Source organism: Salvelinus namaycush, chromosome 19 (assembly GCF_016432855.1).
Source record: "Salvelinus namaycush isolate Seneca chromosome 19, SaNama_1.0, whole genome shotgun sequence".
NCBI lineage: Eukaryota > Metazoa > Chordata > Actinopteri > Salmoniformes > Salmonidae > Salvelinus > Salvelinus namaycush.
The window spans coordinates 26,029,620-26,051,778 of NC_052325.1; the positions used below are offsets into that span (position 1 = coordinate 26,029,620).

At 42.1% G+C, this 22,159-nt stretch overlaps 2 protein-coding genes across 2 annotated transcripts; both read left to right on the plus strand.

Moving 5' to 3' along the window:
• Positions 1-620: 620 nt before the first annotated feature.
• LOC120063952 (ADP-ribosylation factor-like protein 6) lies at positions 621-16,939 on the plus strand. Its single transcript, XM_039014263.1, has 7 exons — positions 621-743; positions 4,401-4,462; positions 4,581-4,649; positions 4,937-5,031; positions 5,145-5,274; positions 5,365-5,420; positions 16,899-16,939. Exons 1-7 carry the CDS (start codon positions 621-623, stop codon positions 16,937-16,939), a joined length of 576 nt encoding a protein of 191 aa, XP_038870191.1.
• Positions 16,940-17,352: 413 nt separating this feature from the next.
• Positions 17,353-18,659, plus strand: LOC120063879 (claudin-14-like). Its single transcript, XM_039014198.1, has 3 exons — positions 17,353-17,628; positions 17,765-17,993; positions 18,124-18,659. The coding sequence occupies exons 1-3, from the start codon at positions 17,395-17,397 to the stop codon at positions 18,405-18,407; spliced, it is 747 nt and encodes a 248-aa protein (XP_038870126.1). The 5' UTR covers positions 17,353-17,394; the 3' UTR covers positions 18,408-18,659.
• The last annotated feature ends 3,500 nt before the right edge of the window (positions 18,660-22,159 follow it).

Here is a 22,159-nt window from a genome sequence, read left to right on the forward strand (position 1 = left end):
TGCAGCCTGGAATCGAACCAGGTGTGGTTAGATGCAGTGTCTTAGACCACTGCGCCACTCAGTACCAATATTCGAGTTAGGGCGATGTTGTAGATATCCAACAGTTTGTTTACTGCTTGTGCTTAATTGACCAACTACGGATAAAGCAAGAGAAAATCCAAGTTCTGCTATTGTCTTGACTCGTGATGTGTGTTAAATAATTAATAATCAACTCGTTTTCTGAATGTATAGGCTACCACTAAAAAAAGTATAAATAAAACACCAATAGCCTGTACATATTCAGCATGACTGGAATATGTACAGGCTACTGTAGGCCTATGTAATAAACCTTTCCTCATGAAGTTGACATTATCTAATGTCTCAGAATCACCCCATACTGCGAGTCAGGTCAGCAGTAGGTTCAGAGCATTAATTCACTCTAATAGGCTTATTCACAGACTGGACTGCCAACCTGCTGTCTAGTTACTTAGTCCTCATATCCATGGCAACATTCTATTTTAGAACGTTTGACTAAATTGCAGCGAGAAATGGTAGAAACTTTTGATTATATATTGAGGGGGTAGGTGGCCTATACCGAATCCACATTTAAACCTTAGGATCGGATGTTGTAAGCAGGACAAATGGGCCTGTTAGATAAACTGTCGGGATGGCTGGGTCTGAAGAAGAAAGAAGTGAACGTGTTGTGTTTGGGACTGGACAACAGCGGGAAAACCACCATCATCAACCAACTCAAACCCAGTAATGTAAGTCCACTGACATGGCCTAACAATAATTGAGCATATAGGCCTACTGTAGTCCATTGACTGATGTATTTGATTTTGTTCTAAATTGAAACGTATTAATGTGGTGGCCTGCTGTAGGCACGCGCGTCTTTTGCGCGCTGGCCTGTCAATGGAAAGAGACGGAGTTGTGTATCTGAGTTGAGTGAGCTGAGCCATGGAGATGGTGGTTATACATACGCGCTGTGAGTGTTAACCATTGTGGTTATACACTACATGACCAAAAGTCATTGAACATCTCATTCCAAAATCATGGGCATTAATATGGAGTTGGTCCACCCTTTGCTGCTACAACAGCCTCCACTCTTCTGGGAAGGCTTTCCACTAGATGTTGGAACATTGCTGCGGGGACTTCCTTCCTTTCACCCACAAGAGCATTACTGATGTTGGGCAATTAGGCCTGGCTCCCAGGCAGTGTTCCAATTCATCCCAAAGGTGTTCAATGGGGTTGAGGGTGTTCAATGGTGTTGAGGTCAGGGCTCTGTGCAGGCCAGTCAAGTTCTTCCACACTGATCTTGACAAATCAGTTCTGTATGAACCTCGCTTTGTGCACGGGGACATTGTCATGCTGAAACAGAAAATGGCCTTCTCCAAACTGTTGCCACAAAGTTGGACGCACAGAATCGTCTAGAATGCCATTTTTGTATGCTGTAGTGTTGATTTCCCTTCACTGGAACTAAGGGGCCTAGCACAAACCATGAAAAACAGCCCCAAACCATTATTCCTCCTCCACCAAATTTTACAGTTGGCACTATGCATTCGTGAAGGCAGCGTTCTCCTGGCATCCGCCAAATCCAGATTAGTCCATCGGACTGCCAGATGGTGAAGCGTGATTCATCACTCCAGAGAACACGTTTCCACTGCTCCAGAGCCCAATGGCGGCAAGCGTTACACCATTCCAGCCGACGCTTGGAATTGCGCATGGGGATCTGAGGCTTGTGTGTGGTTGCTTCGCCATGGAAACCCATGAAGCTCCCATGAACAGTTCTTGTGCTGATGTTGCTTCCAGAGGTAGTTTGGAACTTAGTTTGGAACTTACAACATTTCCCAATGGGGACAATAAAGTCAAAGTCAGTAAAGTAGTGAGTGTTGCAACTGAGGGTAGAGGATTTTCACGCGCTTCAGCACTCTGCGGTCCCATTCTTTGAGCTTGTGTGGCCTACCACTTTGTGACTTAACCATTGTTGCTCCAAGATGTTTCCACTTCACAATAATAGCACATACAGTTGACCGGGGCAGCTCTAGCAGGGCAGAAATTTGACGAACTGACTTGTTGGAAAGATGGCATCCTATGACAGTGCCATGTTGAAAGTCACTGAGCTCTTTAGTAAGGCCTTTCAATTGTATACACCTGTCAGCAATGGGGGTGGCTGAAGTAGCCAAATCCACTAATTTGAAGGGGTGTCCACATACTTTTGTATATATAGTGTATATTAGAGCTGTGAATTTTATGCATTGTGGTTATAAGCAGTGATGTAGTGGTAAACAAAAAACATAGGTGGGTAAACTGAATGCCAGTCGCGGTGAAAAAAGTAACGTTCCCTATATTTTCCATGAATTCTTTCCCAAAAGGTGGGTGTACTGTCATGCAAAAAATAAAGGTGAGTAAATTGTGTTTACTTGCGTTTACCCTCCACTACACCACTGATTATAAGAGCTGTAAGTGCTATCGCATTGTGGTTATACATACGAGCTGTGAGTGCTATCGCATTGTGGTTATACATACGAGCTGTGAGTGTTATCGCATTGTGGTTATACATACGAGCTGTGAGTGCTATCGCATTGTGGTTATACATACAAGCTGTGAGTGTTATCGCATTGTGGTTATACATACGAGCTGTGAGTGTTATCGCATTGTGGTTATACATACGAGCTGTGAGTGCTATCGCATTGTGGTTATACATACGAGCTGTGAGTGCTATCGCATTGTGGTTATACATACGAGCTGTGAGTGTTATCGCATTGTGGTTATACATACGAGCTGTGAGTGCTATCGCATTGTGGTTATACATACGAGCTGTGAGTGCTATCGCATTGTGGTTATACATACGAGCTGTGTGTTATTGCATTGTGGTTATGCATACGAGCTGTGAGTGCTATCGCATTGTGGTTATACATACGAGCTGTGAGTGCTATCGCATTGTGGTTATACATACGAGCTGTGAGTGTTATCGCATTGTGGTTATACATACGAGCTGTGAGTGCTATCGCATTGTGGTTATACATACGAGCTGTGAGTGTTATCGCATTGTGGTTATACATACGAGCTGTGAGTGCTATCGCATTGTGGTTATACATACGAGCTGTGAGTGCTATCGCATTGTGGTTATACATACGAGCTGTGTGTTATTGCATTGTGGTTATGCATACGAGCTGTGAGTGCTATCGCATTGTGGTTATACATACGAGCTGTGAGTGTTATCGCATTGTGGTTATACATACGAGCTGTGAGTGCTATCGCATTGTGGTTATACATACGAGCTGTGAGTGCTATCGCATTGTGGTTATACATACGAGCTGTGTGTTATTGCATTGTGGTTATGCATACGAGCTGTGAGTGTTATCGCATTGTGGTTATACATACGAGCTGTGAGTGTTATCGCATTGTGGTTATGCATACGAGCTGTGAGTGTTATCGCATTGTGGTTATACATACGAGCTGTGAGTTTTATCGCATTGTGGTTATACATACGAGCTGTGAGTGCTATCGCATTGTGGTTATACATACGAGCTGTGAGTGTTATCGCATTGTGGTTATACATACGAGCTGTGAGTGTTATCGCATTGTGGTTATACATACGAGCTGTGAGTGCTATCGCATTGTGGTTATACATACGAGCTGTGAGTGTTATCGCATTGTGGTTATACATACGAGCTGTGAGTGTTATCGCATTGTGGTTATACATACGAGCTGTGAGTGCTATCGCATTGTGGTTATACATACGAGCTGTGAGTGCTATCGCATTGTGGTTATACATACGAGCTGTGAGTGTTATCGCATTGTGGTTATACATACGAGCTGTGAGTGCTATCGCATTGTGGTTATACATACGAGCTGTGAGTGTTATCGCATTGTGGTTATACATACGAGCTGTGAGTGTTATCGCATTGTGGTTATACATACGAGCTGTGAGTGTTATCGCATTGTGGTTATACATACGAGCTGTGAGTGTTATCGCATTGTGGTTATGCATACAAGCTGTGAGTGTTATCGCATTGTGGTTATACATACGAGCTGTGAGTGTTATCGCATTCTGGTTATACATACGAGCTGTGAGTGCTATCGCATTGTGGTTATACATACGAGCTGTGAGTTTTATCGCATTGTGGTTATACATACGAGCTGTGTGTTATTGCATTGTGGTTATACATACGAGCTGTGAGTGTTATCGCATTGTGGTTATACATACGAGCTGTGAGTGTTATCGCATTCGTTACGCTGCAATTATCCACTGCTTGCTTGTTTTCAGCTAAGCTTATATGGCCCACTCTCAGACGACTGGAAACATGCTAGTCAGGTGAAGGTCAGTACAGCCTATTTCACCCAATTTTGCCATTTATTTTTGATACACTTCAGTTATTGGTTGTCTGTCTGTGTTTTGTTTGTGTGTGGTATTACAGACCCAGACACAAGACATTGTCCCAACTATTGGCTTCAATATAGAACAATTCAAGAGTTCACGGTAGTAATTAACTTGTAATGTAAACTATGATTAACTTAGTGAACCAGGTAAAAGTAATAATAATTATATTACTATAGTGCGTTTGTTGATGTGTAACATGTAATTTGTCTCTATAAAGTTTGTCTTTCACAGTGTTTGACATGTCTGGTCAGAGCAGATATAGAAACCTATGGGAACATTACTACAAGTAAGACTTTACACCTGCACTGTTTATCTATATAGAACTGCATGATATGACAGGACGTTTTAATCCAGAGGTGCCTTACCTCTAAACTTAGAGTAACCAGTATTGCCTGTAGAGCAGTTTTAGTTGTTACCTAACCCTGAATCTATCTCCAAGAGTTACCGCCCCCGGCCATTCGCTCTGAATCTAGTTGCTTAACCCTGATGTAGAGAAACACATTCAGTGTTTTTTACCATGTTGCTCCTCCTATCCCTTGTTGATGACATTGTTTTCTGTTGTGGTGTCCACAGAGAGAGTCACGCAATCATATTTGTCATCGATAGTGGAGACAAGTTACGAATGGTCGTTGCCAAAGAGGAGCTTGATACTCTTCTCAATCACCAAGGTAAGAGAATGAGAGTAAGAAAGAGAGAGAGACAGGAAGAGCGAGAGGGAGAGAAGAGGAGAAAGACAGACAAACTTTCCTCACCTGTTCTTTGGTGTTCCTTCTGCCTCCAGACATCTGCAGTAGGAGGATCCCTGTGCTGCTCTTTGCTAATAAGAGTGATCTGAGAGAAGCCATGTCTTCAGTCAAAGTCTCTCAGCTGCTCTGTCTGGAGAACATCAAGGACAAGCCCTGGCACATCTGGTAGGACACAACTCTATCACACACACAAGCAGGTACAGACACACACAGTTGTGTTGGGATAGGTTACTAAAATCTGTCCCTCTGTTTCAGTGCCAGTAATGCTGTAAAAGGAGAGGGCCTACAGGAGGGGGTGGACTGGCTACAAGGTACATAACTGTGTGTGCATGTACGTGTACTTTTTTCTGATGGAATTTTGTCACCAATATTGAATCATTCTGTTTTGTTCTACCTTACCTATAGAGCAAATTGCACCGTAAGTATCATGTGAGCTCACATTAGTTTATGTCACTGTGGTGGACTTAGAGGATGATGTTGTTGATGGGTTTGGAGCAGGGGAGACTATTCAGTTTGTAACAGGTATAATGTTGACGTGTGTCTCATGATGATTCATCTCCCCTACTCTTAACCCTCTAGTGCTGTACTTTTCTAATGTAGTTGTGGAACTTCAGGTCTCATTGTTGAGGCTGTTTGTTGTTGTAACTATCATCTCATGAATTGTCCATATATTTATAAACATATATTGTCCATATGTTTAGAAACAGATCATATCAGAATAATGAATGAAATGAAAGAATGAAAGGCTTACGATGAAGGATTGTGATGGAGAGAAGAGGGACCTCCACAACTACAGCATGGCTCCTCCAACCGGCCGTGTCATTGCTTATCTTCTGTACTTATTTACATACAGTATGTGGTGCAAGGGAATCATTTGTTTTACTCTGTCATGATGCCTACTGTATGGTACTGTTGTAAAGTGTTGATGTGAAGTGTTGTTGAACCGCTTGCTGCAGTGAAGCGAGACCACCCTCTGAGATGGACGGCAGGTAGTCTAGGGGTTTTAAGAGCGTTGGACCAGTAACTGAAATGTCAATGGTTCGAATTCCCAAGCCAACGAGGTGAAAAATCTGTCGATGTCCCCTTGAGCAAGGTACTTAACCCTAATTGCTCCTGTAAGTCGCTCTGGATAAGAGCCTCTGCTGAATGACTAAAATGTAAATGTATTCAGACTGTTATTCAGTGTTACAGCACGTGATGTGTAAGTGTTTTGTCTGATTGTGGAAAGATATGATTCATGTATTCTGTTGTTAAACATTTTACCCTCCATATTTCTGAACTGTACTTGATGCTCGTTTTGTATGCCATTAAATGTGCTGTGATGTTTTCAGACATAGTACACCAGTCAGTGATACAATATATTTCTATATATATTGGGATGTTTGAAAACAATTAAAGGCGTAGCATTTGCTTGATTTGTTTAGTCTCTTTCTTCTCCTCCAAGAGGATGACAATTTGTCTTTCTATTTGCAGGATCTGTAGATATATTGATCTCGCATAGTAAGTGGGGATAATAGTGAATCAACACTTCAGACTGCAAAGGCTGTTTTAATAATTTATGCAAAAACAGATGAGTTTAGGTCCCATCAACACAGAAGTATCAAGTGCAACTAGGAAAGTACATTTCCTGAAGGGGGATACCTAGTGTCGGATACATTTGTACTCGGTCTTGACTCGGTCTTGTACAGTGAGGACTCATAATTTATACCCAAGACCAGCCGAGACCAGCGGAGTAAAAAAAACTCATAATTATCAGTTTCCATTCAGTAAGCGCATAAAACCGCTTCGCCAGGCCAAATATATACACTCCTTTCTTGAAATATTAATACCTGCAGTCTTTATTTCTATTATAGACATGTTTGCGCAGTGACGAACCTATTGGACCTAAGCCTTCAGTGTGTGACAGGTTCGTGATGCTGAAAGGACAGCAACGGTAATAGCTGCGCACTCATGTAGGAGAGTGTACTTTTTGTAAAACACAAAGGGTTCGTGGTGTAGTGGAGGCTATGCGCAGGTATAAACCGTATACCCACTTTTTTGGAGGGGCATTGCATATACTCACTTAATCCCCACTGACGCGTATAAAAGTAGTGTAGCGGAGGTATACGATGTATCAATTATGTAGTACAATAGAGAAAAAAATGCGCAAAGTAGTCTACAAAATCGCAAAGCACGTGGAATATATTCACATGAGCGCCTCCACACAGCCTAGTTTCAGCAGAATATCATCTGTACACCGCAAGAATGTGCAGCTCTCAACCGGTTTTGGCATGGAGCAGCTCACAGAAGAATGACATTGGTAGCCGGTAGGGTGGGTAGGAAAAACGCTAAATGCTAACTATGGCAACAATGGGTATGCAAACCAGGTATTGAACAGGTTTGGTCCGAGGTCTTGGTTAGTAGGCTATTTGTGATTCGCAATTCAGTATTCATGACCTGTTTGCATCAGGGATGTAGATATGGGTGGACACAGGCCTATCCAACGGGGAACCAGGCTCACCCAATCAAATTGAGCAAAAACATAGGATTTTTCACACAGAATGCCTTTCCTTTGCTGGGTGGGCCATTTTGGAACTTGTTGACAAAATTAGAGTATACCCACTTCTCCAGGTACCACTACACCGCTGCATAGGGCCGATGGAAAGACAGCAGTCACACACAGCATGATGTTAAAGGATAAGCAGTCCATTCACTCGGCCATAATGAGCCACTAGGTCCCAATCATAAGAATACAAAAACACAACCATTAGGCTAAGCATTTCCTAATCGAAATGTACAACTACTACTTCCCATTGCAAAAAACATTTCACATTTAGCACACAAAGTAACCGGTGACCTAAACTTTAAATGCAACGATGTTTCACACACCAGTTATTTTCAAAGAGATGGCTAACAACAGCAAGCGTGCTGTAATAAAAAACACAGTTCCACTCACCAGATGATGATCATTTAAAACGTAACTTCTTATTGAAAGTTATTCTTGTAAAGGGAGACGCTAACAAATTAGCAACAACATCCTCTTTGATAACACCTGCTGCAGCAATTAAATCAGAACATCATTGAAAAGAATAATGTAATTCAAATTATTATTCTTATAATTATTTTATTCATCCTTAGCCCCTCTCAGAAAGCGTAGAAGGCCCTTATTGTTCCCCAGGTCAAGAGAAGTGAATAGGACAATAATATAAATTATAATTTATATTATAATTTGACCTGGCCTCCCCAATCACCCGACCTCAATCCAATTGAGATGGTTTGGGATGAGTTGGACCTCAGAATGAAGGAAAAGCAGCCAACAAGTGCTCAGCGTATGTGGGAACTCCTTCAAGACTGTTGGAAAAGTATTCCAGGTGAAGCTGGTTGAGAGAATGCCAAGAGTGTGAAAAGCTGTCATCAAGGCAAAGGGTGGCTACTTTGAAGAATCTAAAATATAAAATATTTTGATTTGTTTAACACTTTTTTAGTTACTACATGATTACATATGTGTTATTTCATAGTTTTGATGTCTTCACTATTATTCTACAATGTAGAAAATAGTTAAAATAAAGAAAAACCCTTGAAATAGTTGGTGTCCAAACTTTTGACTGGTACTGTATATTTCACTGCTGCTGAATATCAGGCAGGGAGCAGGTTGTGAGTGAGTGAATGAGTGAGTGAATGAGTGAGTGAGTGAGTGAGTGAATGATGGAAAGGGGGAGAGCCGCAGGGGTGTGTGTGCGTTGAGAGAGTGCTGCAGCAGAGGCAGCTGAGTCAAGAAGACAGAGCAGCACTCGAACACGTTGTGACAACTTTTTACCATTTGTAGATAGGCTATTTAGAATGGTCATTCTAGAGACATCTTTTTTCCATAAAACATTTTAACTTGCTAGAACTGATATAACAGCGGCAGAGCCCATTCTGTTTAGAGCCACACTGTAATAGGAGTCTTCGTCCTCCTCATCTGAGGAGTAGGAAATGTCGGACCAAGATGCAGCGTGGTGAGTATTCATATGTATTTCGAATACTTTTAAGAGAGAACAAAACAATAAACAAACGAAATATACGAAGACGCTACAGTCCCGAAATAGTGAACACACGAACATGAACAACATAACAGGAACAATCACCCACAACCCACAATGACAAAACAGGCTACCTAAATATGGCTCCCAATCAGAGACAATGACAAACACCTGCCTCTGACTGAGAACCATATCAGGCCAAACGAAAACCCCACATAGAAACACAACACATAGAACCCACCCAACTCACGCCCTGACCAACTAAAAACAAAGAAAATACAAAAGAACTAGGGTCAGAACGTGACACACACCTATTTAGCTATTTAAAAAATCCTGTTTTGCACGTTATTTTGGCATTAATACGTGTCACATATCAGTTTCCTTTTTTGTTTTCTTGAGTAAGGTAGCTCCAAAATGCAGGTGTTTCAGCCTTGCTCTGCTTTCTGTGGTGGAGGGGCAGCCAGGTGAAAATACAGAGCGTAGGGGTTGGTAATGTTCTCTAGTTGCGTCGTGATTGGCTCAGTTCTCTGTCACTCATGGGGACACTACGTCACTGCATAATCTACAGGGAGAGCTCGAAAATTCAAGCCCCTTGGGTGCTGCTATAGATTTACATTAGAAGTGCCCATCTAAGAAGGCTCAAGGTCATTGGCCACAGATAAAATGACGTCAAATCATGTTATATGTACCGTAGCTTTAATTGGACTGATCATGTCAACATCATACTTTCAAAATCTTAGCCAGCAGTCAACATCATGAATCAAGTCGACAATCTACTACCAAATCCTTTTCAATCCTTGTCAAATGAAGATCAATTATGAAGAGAAATTATAGATAGAATGTAGAGGTGCTCATCAGCCATTGTACATAAACATTAATCCAATAAAATGTTATTGGTCACATACACATGGTTAGCAGATGTTAATGCGAGTGTAGCGAAATGCTTGTGCTTTTAGTTCCGACAGTGCAGTAATATCTAACAAGTAATCTAACAATTTCACAACAAATACCTAATACACACAAATCTAAAGGGATGGAATAAGAATATGTACATGGAAATATATGGATGAGCGATGACCGAGCGGTATAGGAAAGATGCAATTTATGGTATAAAATAAAGTATATACATATGAGTATGTAAGATATGTAAACATTATTAAAGTGGCATTATTAAAGTGACTAGTGATCCATATATTAAAGTGGCCAATGATTTTGAGTCAGTATGTTGGCAGCAGCCCCTCAATGTTATGATGGCTGTTTAACAGTCTGATGGCCTTGAGATAGAAGCTGTTTTTCAGTCTCTCAGGCCCAGCTTTGATGCATCTCTACTGACCTTGCCTTCAGGATGGTAGCGGTGTGAACAGGCAGTGGCTCAGGTGGTTGTTGTCCTTGATTATCGTTTTGGCCTTCCTGTGACATCGGGTGCTGTAGGTGTCCTGGAGGGCAGGTAGTTTGCCCCCAGTGATGCATTGTACAGACTGCACCACCCTCTGGAGAGCCTTGAGGTTGTGGGCGGTGCAGTTGCCGTACCAGACGGTGATGCAGCCTGACAGGATGCTCTCAATTGTGCATCTGTAAAAGTTTGTGAGGGTTTCAGGTGACAAGCCAAATTTCTTCAGCCTCCTGAGGTTGAAGAGGCGGTGTTGCAGTTTGTCCGTGATGTGTACGCCGAGGAACTTAAAACTTTCCACCTTCTCCATTGCTCTCCCTTCGATGTGGGCAGGGGGGTGCTCCCTCTGCTGTTTCCTGAAGACCATGATCATCTCCTTTTGTTTTGTTGACGTTGAGTAAGAGGTTGTTTTCCTGACACCACACTCCGAGTGCCCTCACTTCCTCCCTGTAGGCTGTTTTGTCGTTGTTAGTAATCAAGCCCACTACTGTTGCGTCATCTGCAAATTTGATGATTGAGTTGGAGGCGTGCATGGCCACGCAGTCATGGGTGAACAGGGAGTACAGGAGGCGGCTGAGAATGCACTCTTGTGGGGCCACAGTGTTGAGGATCAGCGAAGTGGAGGTGTCCTTCACCACCTGGGGCGGCCCGTCAGGAAGTCCAGGACCCAGTTGCACAGGGCGGGGTTCAGACCCAGGGCCTCGAGCTTAATAATGAGCTTGGAGGGTACTATGATGTTGAATGCTGAGCTGTAGTCAATGAACAGCATTCTTACATAGGTATTCCTGTTCTCCAGATGGGATAGGGCAGTGTGCAGTGCGATGGCGATGGTGATTGCAATGTCTGTGGATCTATTGGTGCGGTAAGCAAATTGAAGTGGGTCTAGGGTGGCAGGTAAGGTTGAGGTGATATGATCCTTGCCTTGTCTCTCAAAGCACTTCATGATGACAGAAGTGAGTGCTATGGGGTGATAGTAATTTAGTTATTTTGCCTTCTTTGCCTTCTTGGGTACAGGGACAATGGTGGCCATCTTGAAGCATGTGGGGACAGCAGACTGGGATAGGGAGCAATTGAATATGTCCGTAAACACACCAGCCAGCTCGTCTGCGCATGCTCTGAGGACGTGGCTAGGGATGCCTTCTGGGCCAGCAGCCTTGCGAGGGTTAACACGTTTAAATGTTTTACTCACGTCGGCCACAGAGAAGGAGGGGGGAGGGGGGCCGCGACGGTGCCACTTTATTATCCTCAAAGTGGGGTAAGAAGGTGTTTAGTTTGTCTGGAAGTGTGACGTCGGTGCCCGTGACGTGGCTGGTTTTCTTTTTGTAGTCCGTGATTTCCTGTAGACCCTGCCACGTACGTCTTGTGTCTGAGCGCTTTACCGACATTTTGCTTGTTTGATTGCCTTGCGGAGGGAATAACTACACTGTTTATTTTCAGCCATATTCCCAGACCTCTTTCCATTGTTAAATTCGATGGTTTGCGCTTTCAGTTTTGCGCGGATGCCGCCGTCCATCCACGGTTTCTGGTTAGTGTAGGTTTTAATAGTCACAGTGGGTACAACATCCCCAATGCACTTCCTAATAAACTCACTCACCGAGTCAGCGTATAGCTCAATGTTGTTCTCTGAGGCTGACTGGAACATTTCCCATTCCGTGTGATCAAAACAATCTTGAACGTTGATTCCGATTGGTCAGACCAGCGTTGAATGGTTCTAGTCACTGGTACATCCTGTTTGAGTTTCTGCCTATAAGACAGTAGGAGCAAGACGCCATCGTGGTCGTATTTGCCGAAGGGAGGGCGGGGGAGGGCTTTGTATTCATTGCGGAAGTTAGAGTAGCAGTGATCAAGTGTATTACCCCCGTGAGTACTACAATCAATATGCTGATAGAATTTAGGTAGCCTTGTTCTCAAATTTGCTTTGTTAAAATCCCCAGCTACAATAAATGCAGCCTCAGGATATATGGTTTCCAGTTTACATAGAGTCCAGTGAAGTTCCTTGAGGGCCGTCGTGGTGTCTGCTTGAGGGGGAATGTACACAGCTGTGATGATAACTGATGAGAATTCTCTTTGGAGTTAATATGGCCGGCATTTGATTGTAAGGAATTCTAGGTCGGGTGAGCAGAAGGACTTGAGTTCCTGTATGTTGTTATGATTACACCATGAGTCGTTAATCATGAAGCATACACCCCCCACCCTTCCTCTTCCCAGAGAGGTGTTTATCTCTGTCGGCGCAATGCATGGAGAAGCCCGGTGGCTGAACCAATTCCGACAACATATCCTGAGAGAGCCATGTTTCCGTGAAACAGAGGATGTTACAATCTCTGATGTCTGTCTGGAAGGCAAACCTTGCTCGACATTTGTCAACCTTGTTGTCAAGAGACTGGACATTGGCGAGTAGTATACTCTGGAGCGGTGGGCGATGTGCACATCTATGGAGCCTGACCAGGAGGCCGCTCCATCTGCCCCTTCTGCGGCGCCGTTGTTTTGGGTCGGCTTCTGGGATTAGATCCATTGTCCTGGGTGGTGGTCGAAACAGAGGATCCGCTTCGGGAAAGTCGTATTCCTGGTCATAATGTTGGTAAGTTGACGTCACTCTTATATCAAATAGTTCTTCCCGGCTGTATGTAATAACACTTAATATTTCCTGGGGTAACAATATAAGAAATAACACATAAAAAAACGAAATACTGCATAGTTTCCTAAGGACTCGAAGCGAGACGACCATCTCTGTCAGCGCCATCCTACACATGTAAACGTGTGCGATTTATGATAAATGTACCTATGATCCCTCTCATGTAGGCTAACCTAATGATTATGTGGCTTAAAATTAGTCTTACATGACATTACCAGATTTTTATTTAGCCTAGCCCACAGTAGCCTAACCTATGAATAAGCTGATTCTAATGTCAAATCTTAGGCCTTAGCTGCATTCAAAAGGGGTTTACAGTGATCATTCAAATATACGTTTCCTATTTGTTGTCCTAGAAGCAGATAATAAACACCTTATTTAAGACAGAGCTCCCTAATGCGTGGAGGATTACAGTGTTTCCCCTAAGGCTATTAACTCCTCAGCATTCACATTGTCATGGTTAGAAGGGATCCAGGTTTTGCCAGAATTGACTATTCGTAGCAGGTTTAGGAGAAGTTATGCAGCAGGTTAGGAGAATAAACGTGGCAGGCTAGGAGAATTAGGTTAAGGTTAGGAAAAGGGTTAGCTAAAATGCAACAAAAAAAATAAGATCACCTTTTGATGTAAAATTGACAAAAGCTGGATCCCATCTAGACATGACCCATTCACATGGTATTATATCCCTCTGGAGGCGATAGCCAGGACACATAATCTTATGAGAGACTGACACAGCAGGATGGGCTGCACTGCAGGCCGCTAGAAAGGCTACTGCTAGGCTACTACTCCGTATGAAGGAATGACAGCCAGATTGGGAATATAGCCTTACGTGCCAGTCTTCTATAGGCTCAGAATACACAAAACTAGAGAACGAGACTAAGAAAATGGTGACAGACTGTCTATCACTGACCAGATCAAGAGCAACCAGCAGATTTGGAGGAGCTCACACTATATGGAATCTCTTGTACTTCAGGTACTGTACTTGTGTCACTCTGTTTATGTTGTGCCATGATAAGAGCTAAGGCATAATCATTTATAGTGCTATCATTATCTACTATTGTCTTTGAATACTCTCAAATTATACTGTCCTCAAACATTTTCAATTACTTTTTGTTGTTTCCATCTTCCTGTTTGTTGTTTTTGACAGATCCCCATGTTGACTGGTTAGAAGGAGGACCATGCAGTGTGATGCCCTCTCTCTTCCCCTGGGGTAGGAACTATGTTTGCAACTAACCGTTATAGAGCCAAAGTAGAGCTACACCATGCTACCCTCCTGCAGTACTTGACAGCATCAGGCAGGATATTCATGTCACAGGTAAGAAGGGGAGAGGAGGGAGTGTATGTGTTGGGTAAATCGCTGAAAGTGAAGTGTTGGGGTTTTTATTTTGTAATTTTTGGTACGTGCACGGAAAACCAAAGTTTGAACTCACGTGATCAGTAGCCAACAACATGTTAATCAGTTGTTCTAATGTGTGGTTGTTTCCTCCCTTACAGAATCAATCATTAAACACAAAGGGCATTCTGTTCCCAGTCTTCTACTGAGCTGCTTTGCTTTGATAGAGTATGAAAAATATAAACAGTGACTGTTTTGTTTCAAGGTTGGTGGTAGATGAAATGATTGACAAATGGAAAGTGGAGTGGAAAGTGGATCATAATACTGATATCAACTGTATTCCCTCTGAATAAGGCAAAGGAAAACTGTAGTATTCTATATCATAAATAAAATGTGAGAAATCCTGTTTATATGAATAACACAATATCAATGGCATGTGGATTAGTCCAGAGTTTGTGTGTGTTTGTGTGTTTTATTTACTTTATTTAACCTTTATTTAACTAGGCAAGTCAGTTAAGAACAAATTCTTATGTACAATGACTGTGTGTGTGTGCGTGTGCGTGTGCGTGTAAGTGTGCGTGTGTGTGTGTGTACGTGCGTACGTCACTCACTGGCAGAAGTAGCATAATATCAGGACTCTGATCTCATATGGCAGGTGTCCACACATTAGCCACTCTTCTCTTCTTCAGATAATAATTGTTTTATTACTTTATGCTCTATGACTTAATCAACTTAGCTGTGACATTTAATAGTACTGGCATTAGTTGAAAACAAAGATAACTGGTGTGGAAATGTGTGTTTTATTGTTCACTAGATCAATAGCCGTCTTCTCTCTGCGCTCTTCAAATCAAAAGTAGTTTTCCAAAGTGAGTTATAGAGGAAGGAGAGGGCAGGGAAAACAAAATTAAAGTGGGTTCCCAACACTTCTGACCTTTCTGCACCTCAGAGCCCCTCCAAAAATAGCATATTGATACGAATTCATCCAATGGTCAATTGAAATTAGGTCTAGAGTGAGGAAAAGCAATGTGTTCTGTAAGTGCTGTATGCAAATTATTGATCAAATGTGTTTGACGCAGCTTGTGACTAAATTCCAAATCTGTCTGTGAATGAACTTTTGTAAAGTTGAATATTCCAACTGCATGTTACACATTATCAGTGAGAAAATCTCTGAGTGCACTGAACAAAAATATAAACGTAAGGTGTTGGTCTCTGGTTTCATCAGCTAAAAGATCCCAGAAACATTCCATATGCACAAAAAGCTTATTTCTGTTCAATTTTTTTTTACATTCCTGTTAATGAATTGTTAGAGTGTTGGGCCAGTAACTGAAAGGTTGCTAGATCAAATCCTTGAGCTGACAAGGTAAAAATCTGTCGTTCTGCCCCTGAACAAGGTAGTTAACTCACTGTTCCTAGGCCGTCATTGTAAATAAGAATTTGTTCTTAACTGACTTGCCTAGTTAAATAAAGGTTAAATAAAAATTAAATAAAAATCGGAGATATCTACTGCAGCCTTCATCCTCCACATACAACACCTGTTCTGCCAGTCACATTCTGTTAAAGGTCCCCAAAGCACACACATCCCTGGGTCGCTCGTCTTTTCAGTTTGCTGCAGCTAGCGACTGGAACGAGCTGCAACAAACACTCAAACTGGACAGTTTTATCTTAATCTCTTAATTCAGACTCAATTATGGACACTTACTGACAGTTGTGGCTGCTTTGCGTGATGTATTGTTGTTTCTACCTTCTTGCCCTTTGTGCTGTTGTCTGTGCCCAATAATGTTTGTACCCTGTTTTATGCTGCTACCATGTTGTGCTGCTGCCATGTTGTGTTGCTACCATGTTGTTGCCATGTTGTGTCGCTACCATGCTGTGTTGTCATGTGTTGCTGCCATGCTATGTTGTTGTCTTAGGTCTCTCTTTATGTATTGTAGTGTAGTGTTGTCTCTCTCGTCGTGATGTGTGTTGTCCTATATTTTATTTCATTTATTTTTATTTTGAACCCCAGCCCCCTGTTCTTAACTGACTTGCCTAGTTAAATAAAGGGTTAATTTAAAAAATGTAATAAACATATGTGTATTCCCAGTCATGTGAAATCCTAAGATTAGGGCCTAATTAATTAATTTAAATTCACTGATTTCCTTATATGAACTGTAATTAAGTAAAATATTAAAAATTGTTCTATGTTACGTTTATATTTTTGTTCAGTATAAATCAAACAGTATGATTCAAATAAAACACATTTTATTGTACTTGGGGAAATGCAATATTTATTATGGCCCAGCTGAATGCATATTCTCATTAAATCGTTATAATGTTTTTAAACACAAAAGAATACAAGAGTTATAAAAGAGTCTCTCATTTAGAAGTTAGTGGTTTGTCACATTCCACTGAGCTGGGTGTTGGTTTCTGTGAATGTTTAATCATGTGTGTTCTCCACAGGAGCTGCGGAACAGCCTCAGTCACAATCAAAGAGAGACTAGCTGGCTGAGCTCAGAGGACCACGCTCAACACGTGGAGCTGAACGAAGAACTTATTAGTCACAGACTCAATGACACCAGGGACAGAACCCTCAGAAGAAGCATCTGTTAAAGAGCTCTAGAGAGCACATGGAAGACACAGCCACTGGAGCCACTGAAGTCACTGTACAGAGCTCCATAGACAACACTGAAGACAGCGAAACCACAACACCTGAGCTCCAAAGGGACCACCACTGCAGGATGGCTTCAACACCGTGACTGACTCTAGACCCTCTGGAGTTCCAACAGTACAGCTGGAAACCAGAGCTAAAGACCAGAATAATAGGATACTAAACTCATGTCTCAAAGCCATTATTATGTGGTTGTGTGTGTGGCTCTGTGTGTGTTGATTTGTGTGTGTTGTGTGTAGCATTGTGTAGTTTTGTGTGTGCAGTTGTTCATTAGCGGATGTTCCAGACATGGCCAGCATGGCGGTCCAGCTGCTGGGCTTCTTCCTGGGTCTGCTGGGGCTTGTGGGTAGTGTAGTTGCTACAGTGCTCCCCCACTGGCGGCGGATGGCCTATGTGGGCTCTAACATAATCACAGCCACTGCATACATGAAGGGGCTCTGGATGGAGTGTGTGTGGCACAGCACGGGTATCTACCAGTGTGAAGTACATCGCTCAATGCTGGCTCTGCCACCTGACCTGCAAGTAGGAATTATTGGTTGTTTGATTTGTTAATTGATTGATTGATTGATTAGATTCATTTGAGCACACAGTAGCTTATTAAATAGGGGGTAGGGTGTAGCAACAGCCATTATGATACTAAACTCTTCTCCCTCCCTAGGCGGCACGAGCGTTGATGTTGCTGTCCTGCCTGACCTCCACCCTGGCAGCCCTCGTGTCCTCTGCAGGGATGAAGTGTACCCGCTGTGCCCGCGGCTCGTCCATCAAGCATGCCCTGGCCATCAGTGGAGGGGTCTGCTTCCTGTCTGCAGGCATGCTCTGCCTAATCACTGTCTGCTGGACAACCAATGATGTCATCCTCGACTTCTACAACCCCATCCTACCTGAAGGTACTATTCAATATATTTAATTCATCTTTTATTTTATTTTATAACTCTGATACTAGTTTTTTTCACTTTTTCACTTTTTTTCTGTTTGCAGAAATAACAAAATAACAAGAAATGTTACTTTGTGTTGCAGGTATGAAGTATGAGATGGGCATGGCGGTGTATTTGGGCTACGTCTCGGCCTGTCTTAGTCTGATGGGAGGGGTGGTGCTCTGTTGGAACTGTGAGGGGCGGCCCAGGAACCCCCTACATCTACCTCATCATCGCCACCCTTGTCCTCCCCTCGTCTTCAAAACTATAAACACCCCCAACACCCCAACACCCCCTTACTATCCCCCTGCCGCCCTGAAAGGGAACTATGCCCCCTCACGCACCTCACTGTCCAGCAATGGCTACAGACTCAATGACTACGTCTGAGGGATGGAGTACACACTCAATGAATGCTCCTAGTGTGTAAGTGCAAACACTCAATGATTATGTCTGAGTGTGGCAGATAATAGAGACTGTTTGAGGGAAGTTCAAACTCAATGACTACAAAATAAAGACTCAAGTTACTTTTAAGTGAGCAAGTACACACTCATGGACTTTCCAGCAGACCTTCAGAGTCAGTGAGGATCAGTGTGGTTTACGGTGTTGAAGTTGTTCAGGATGTGTCCTTCTTCTCTAGGACTGCCCACAGGCTAATCCTGTATTACTTATCCTGTTGACTTTGTATGTTTACTATAAGAGCCGAAAAACATTAACAGGACTTATTCCTGATACAAAAATGAGCTTCCTTCATAAAGGCCTTTAGGAAAATGACAGCAGGTATGATAATGGTAAGTCAAGTTTTATTTCACATGTATTATTTGTTTCCGTTTCATTGCTCATAAATTAATGGCTGTTGTGAAGCACTTCCTGTCTTTATAGTTTTATAGTCTCATATTTGTAAACTGCTTTATACTTATACTGCTACTTTAAAATACAAAATCACCATGGTGCAACAGACTATGTTTGAGCTTGAATGTGGTGGTAGGATGCTCGCTATGTGCATTAGCCTAACTGGACTAAAGCACAGAAACTTCTGGGAAATATGATCTGTGCCAGGCCTACGATGACCACACGGTGGCACCAACAGTCTGTCTAGGAGGTGAGTGGCGTTCACTGTTCAAGAAGGAAAGACTAGCCAATTGCTTGGCAGATATCAAACTTGTTCTGGGTTGAAGACAGGCAGCTTAGAAAATAGTTTCATTTAAACACAGTCAATGTTTAAATGAAACTGCTTTTCAAAAGGTTCCTAGAATTTCCATGAACTATGTCCAATCCCTATATCAATATATCCAAGTAAAACTCCCTTTAAAATTGTATTCATCTTTTAAACATTAATTTTGACTGCCATTTTAAGTTCACTAAAGGCTATATTTGATCATTTACACGCAGTCCATATCGCAGTCCAAGTCAATTCATTATTGTTGTCTGTCTCCTGTTGCAGGCCCTATTAGCCACGGCAGCCGCGTGGACATGTTTATGAGTTGTTTGTGTATTCTAAAGCTATCCAATTAGATGTATCCTCTCTCTGGCAGACCGTCAACATAAAGCAAGGTAAATTAGACAGAGCTGTCAGAGGAACAGATAAGTCAGCTGTCTGGTAGCCTATTTATTAAATTGGTCAACATGTTCAGTCTAAATATAGAAATGAAAAATACCTTTCCAATCTTCAATGCAAAAAGAGGTCCATTGCTCTTTGAAATTAGACAATGCCTATATGAAATGTGCACTGAAATGAGTAAATTGCTTGAACAGACTGAAAACCTATACATTCAAAAAATGAGGGGTTCAACAAGGGTTCTTCTAAGATCCTCAAAGTCCTTTGAAGAACCTTAGGTTTCTTGGCACTGAAATTGTACCCAAAAGGTTATTCCAAGAACCCCATAGAACCCCATAGGAGGTGGGGTTCATCGAGGAACCTCCTTAGTTGGTGGGGATTCTTGCAGGAATCTAATTGCCCAACAGAAACATTTGGATTTGAATTTGAAAGGACAGCAGGTTCAGTCACTTAACTGAAACATGTAAAGATCTCCTCAATGTAAGGTAAATGTCTCTTGTATGATCTAAATTGATATTGTTATTTTCATATTTGTGCAACTCTTTCCCAAACAGAAAATGGACACAATTCAATGGATATCAACCAACAAAGAGGTAAGAATATGTTGAAGGCTATAAGAATATGTAGGCTATAAGAATATGTTGAAGGCTAGCTGTATTGGGTGCAGATGACTGAACTGCTCACTTTTGTGTCTGTGTCTGCAGGTATGTAGATGAGGAGGCATACAAAGGTATGTCAATTGGTATTGGCATGTTATGCAGATCACATTTACCATCCTCCTCTCTTACCTCTTCAATGAATATCCCATAGGCCTCTACATTATGGACAGGGTATGTGTATGAAAACCATGATCAAAACAGTTTGTTTCATTCACATTTACCACAAAAACCAAGGTATGAATACTGTTGTGTGCATGTTTTGTTAATCATCTGTATAATTACTATTTTTTGGATTCACACCCTCCCTACACCTCTGATGAATATAACAGGAAACCTGTTCGATCACCACTCACTGCAAAATCATTCTGGCTGTGGATACGGAGAACATCAACACATTAACATCAACACACCAGAGGATATACCCATTGGACTTGGGGCTCTGCTGGGACTTTATCTCATATTTACATTTTTTAATTCTGTTTTTCCACTGAAACCATAATAAACACTGATAACAAAAAGATGGTGTTATTGTGGTTATTGTTATGCATATTATTAATAATAATAAGAACAGGGGAGGGGGGGTAGTTCAAAAACGTACCCCAAAACGATCTTCAAAAGGTTATTTGGGGATAAATTAAAAGGTGTTCTTCAAAGAACTTCTAGGGGTTCCACCACAGTTTCAATTTGAAGAACCCCTAAAGGATACCCAGGAACCTGGATCATCACCTAGAGCGGATGGTCGGGGCCTGAACATAATTCTAAATCATTTGTAGACTGCAAAAAGCCCACACAATATATTTGACTAAAACATAATAATGTCAAACCTTGCTTACATTTGTATACGATCACGTCTCTCTATAATCCGTGGGAATATTTGGTAACAAATTACCAAAATTAAAATCACGTGGAGATGATTTCCTGGTGTTTTCCTGTCCCCCCTCCCCTCCCCCCTCGCCGCGAATCGAATCGCCAGTTGGGGAACTCTGGTGTAGGTGTACATGCTAATTTATGCATTTTATGTTTAAAAAGGTTTAATCTGACTGATTATCTTTCCTATTGCCCATGGCTATAATGTTAGACACTATCCTGCATGTTTTACCAGATAAATAAATAATTTAAATGTTACTGGATGTAGCAAGACAAGGCCATCCATCCAGCATTCTAACCGCCCACTATCTCAATATTCTCCCGCGTAAAAAAAAGCACAGTGCTTTCATTTCCACTCAACAGGCGCCTGTGTGAACGTCAATCACGTCTAAATGTAACCTGGAGAGTTAACGGGGTCCATTCAAACCGGACGTTTTAGAGGACATCTCTCCCCTGGGTGTGCGTCATGCCATTACCAATTAGTTATTTTCCTGTCCTTTCCTGGAAGACCTTCACTGTCTGCCTCTACACAACCTGTCACCCTTATTGATAAACCAAACCCACCACTCACCTTCAGCACCCCCACCCCCCTCTGACGAAAATTCCTCTCATAAACCACACCGGAGAATTACAGACGGGTGGCGTGGATTACTGTTGAGTTCTAAGATTTTTCCTACCAGGATCTTACCCATTATTCTCTGGAAACCCAGTTGGTCGCACTTTTGCAACCACCGCCCGACGTCCATTTAAGAGCCAACTATAAAGGTAGGAGGAACACACACTGTGTCCTGGATAGGGTACTCCCTCGTTCTCCAAACAATTGTCTTTGCATATATGTAACCGGTTTGTTAATTAACTGTCGACTCAGATTTCATTAAATTAAAGTAGAAGCCATTAGCTGAAATTACGTATAAAGGTGTGCGTGAGAGATCGGCGGGTCTTTGAAAGGAAGTCGAAATTACTGCTTTAGCCGCTCCTGAAACCCTGCCGCCAGCAAGAATTAAACCTGAAAAGTGCTTTGATTTTGGTGGTGTGGCACGAAAGACCCATCCAGTTAA

Excerpts from the sequence above, each read along its gene's own strand:
- LOC120063879 (XM_039014198.1), top strand. The coding sequence starts at position 17,395 with ATGGCCAGCATGGCGGTCCAGCTGCTGGGCTTCTTCCTGGGTCTGCTG. Across the intron at positions 17,629-17,764 it reads CTCTGCCACCTGACCTGCAA|GCGGCACGAGCGTTGATGTT; the intron begins GTAGGAATTATT and ends CTCCCTCCCTAG. Across the intron at positions 17,994-18,123 it reads CAACCCCATCCTACCTGAAG|GTATGAAGTATGAGATGGGC; the intron begins GTACTATTCAAT and ends TTTGTGTTGCAG.
- LOC120063952 (XM_039014263.1), top strand. The coding sequence starts at position 621 with ATGGGCCTGTTAGATAAACTGTCGGGATGGCTGGGTCTGAAGAAGAAA. Across the intron at positions 744-4,400 it reads ACCAACTCAAACCCAGTAAT|ACCCAGACACAAGACATTGT; the intron begins GTAAGTCCACTG and ends GTGGTATTACAG. Across the intron at positions 4,650-4,936 it reads CTATGGGAACATTACTACAA|AGAGAGTCACGCAATCATAT; the intron begins GTAAGACTTTAC and ends TGGTGTCCACAG.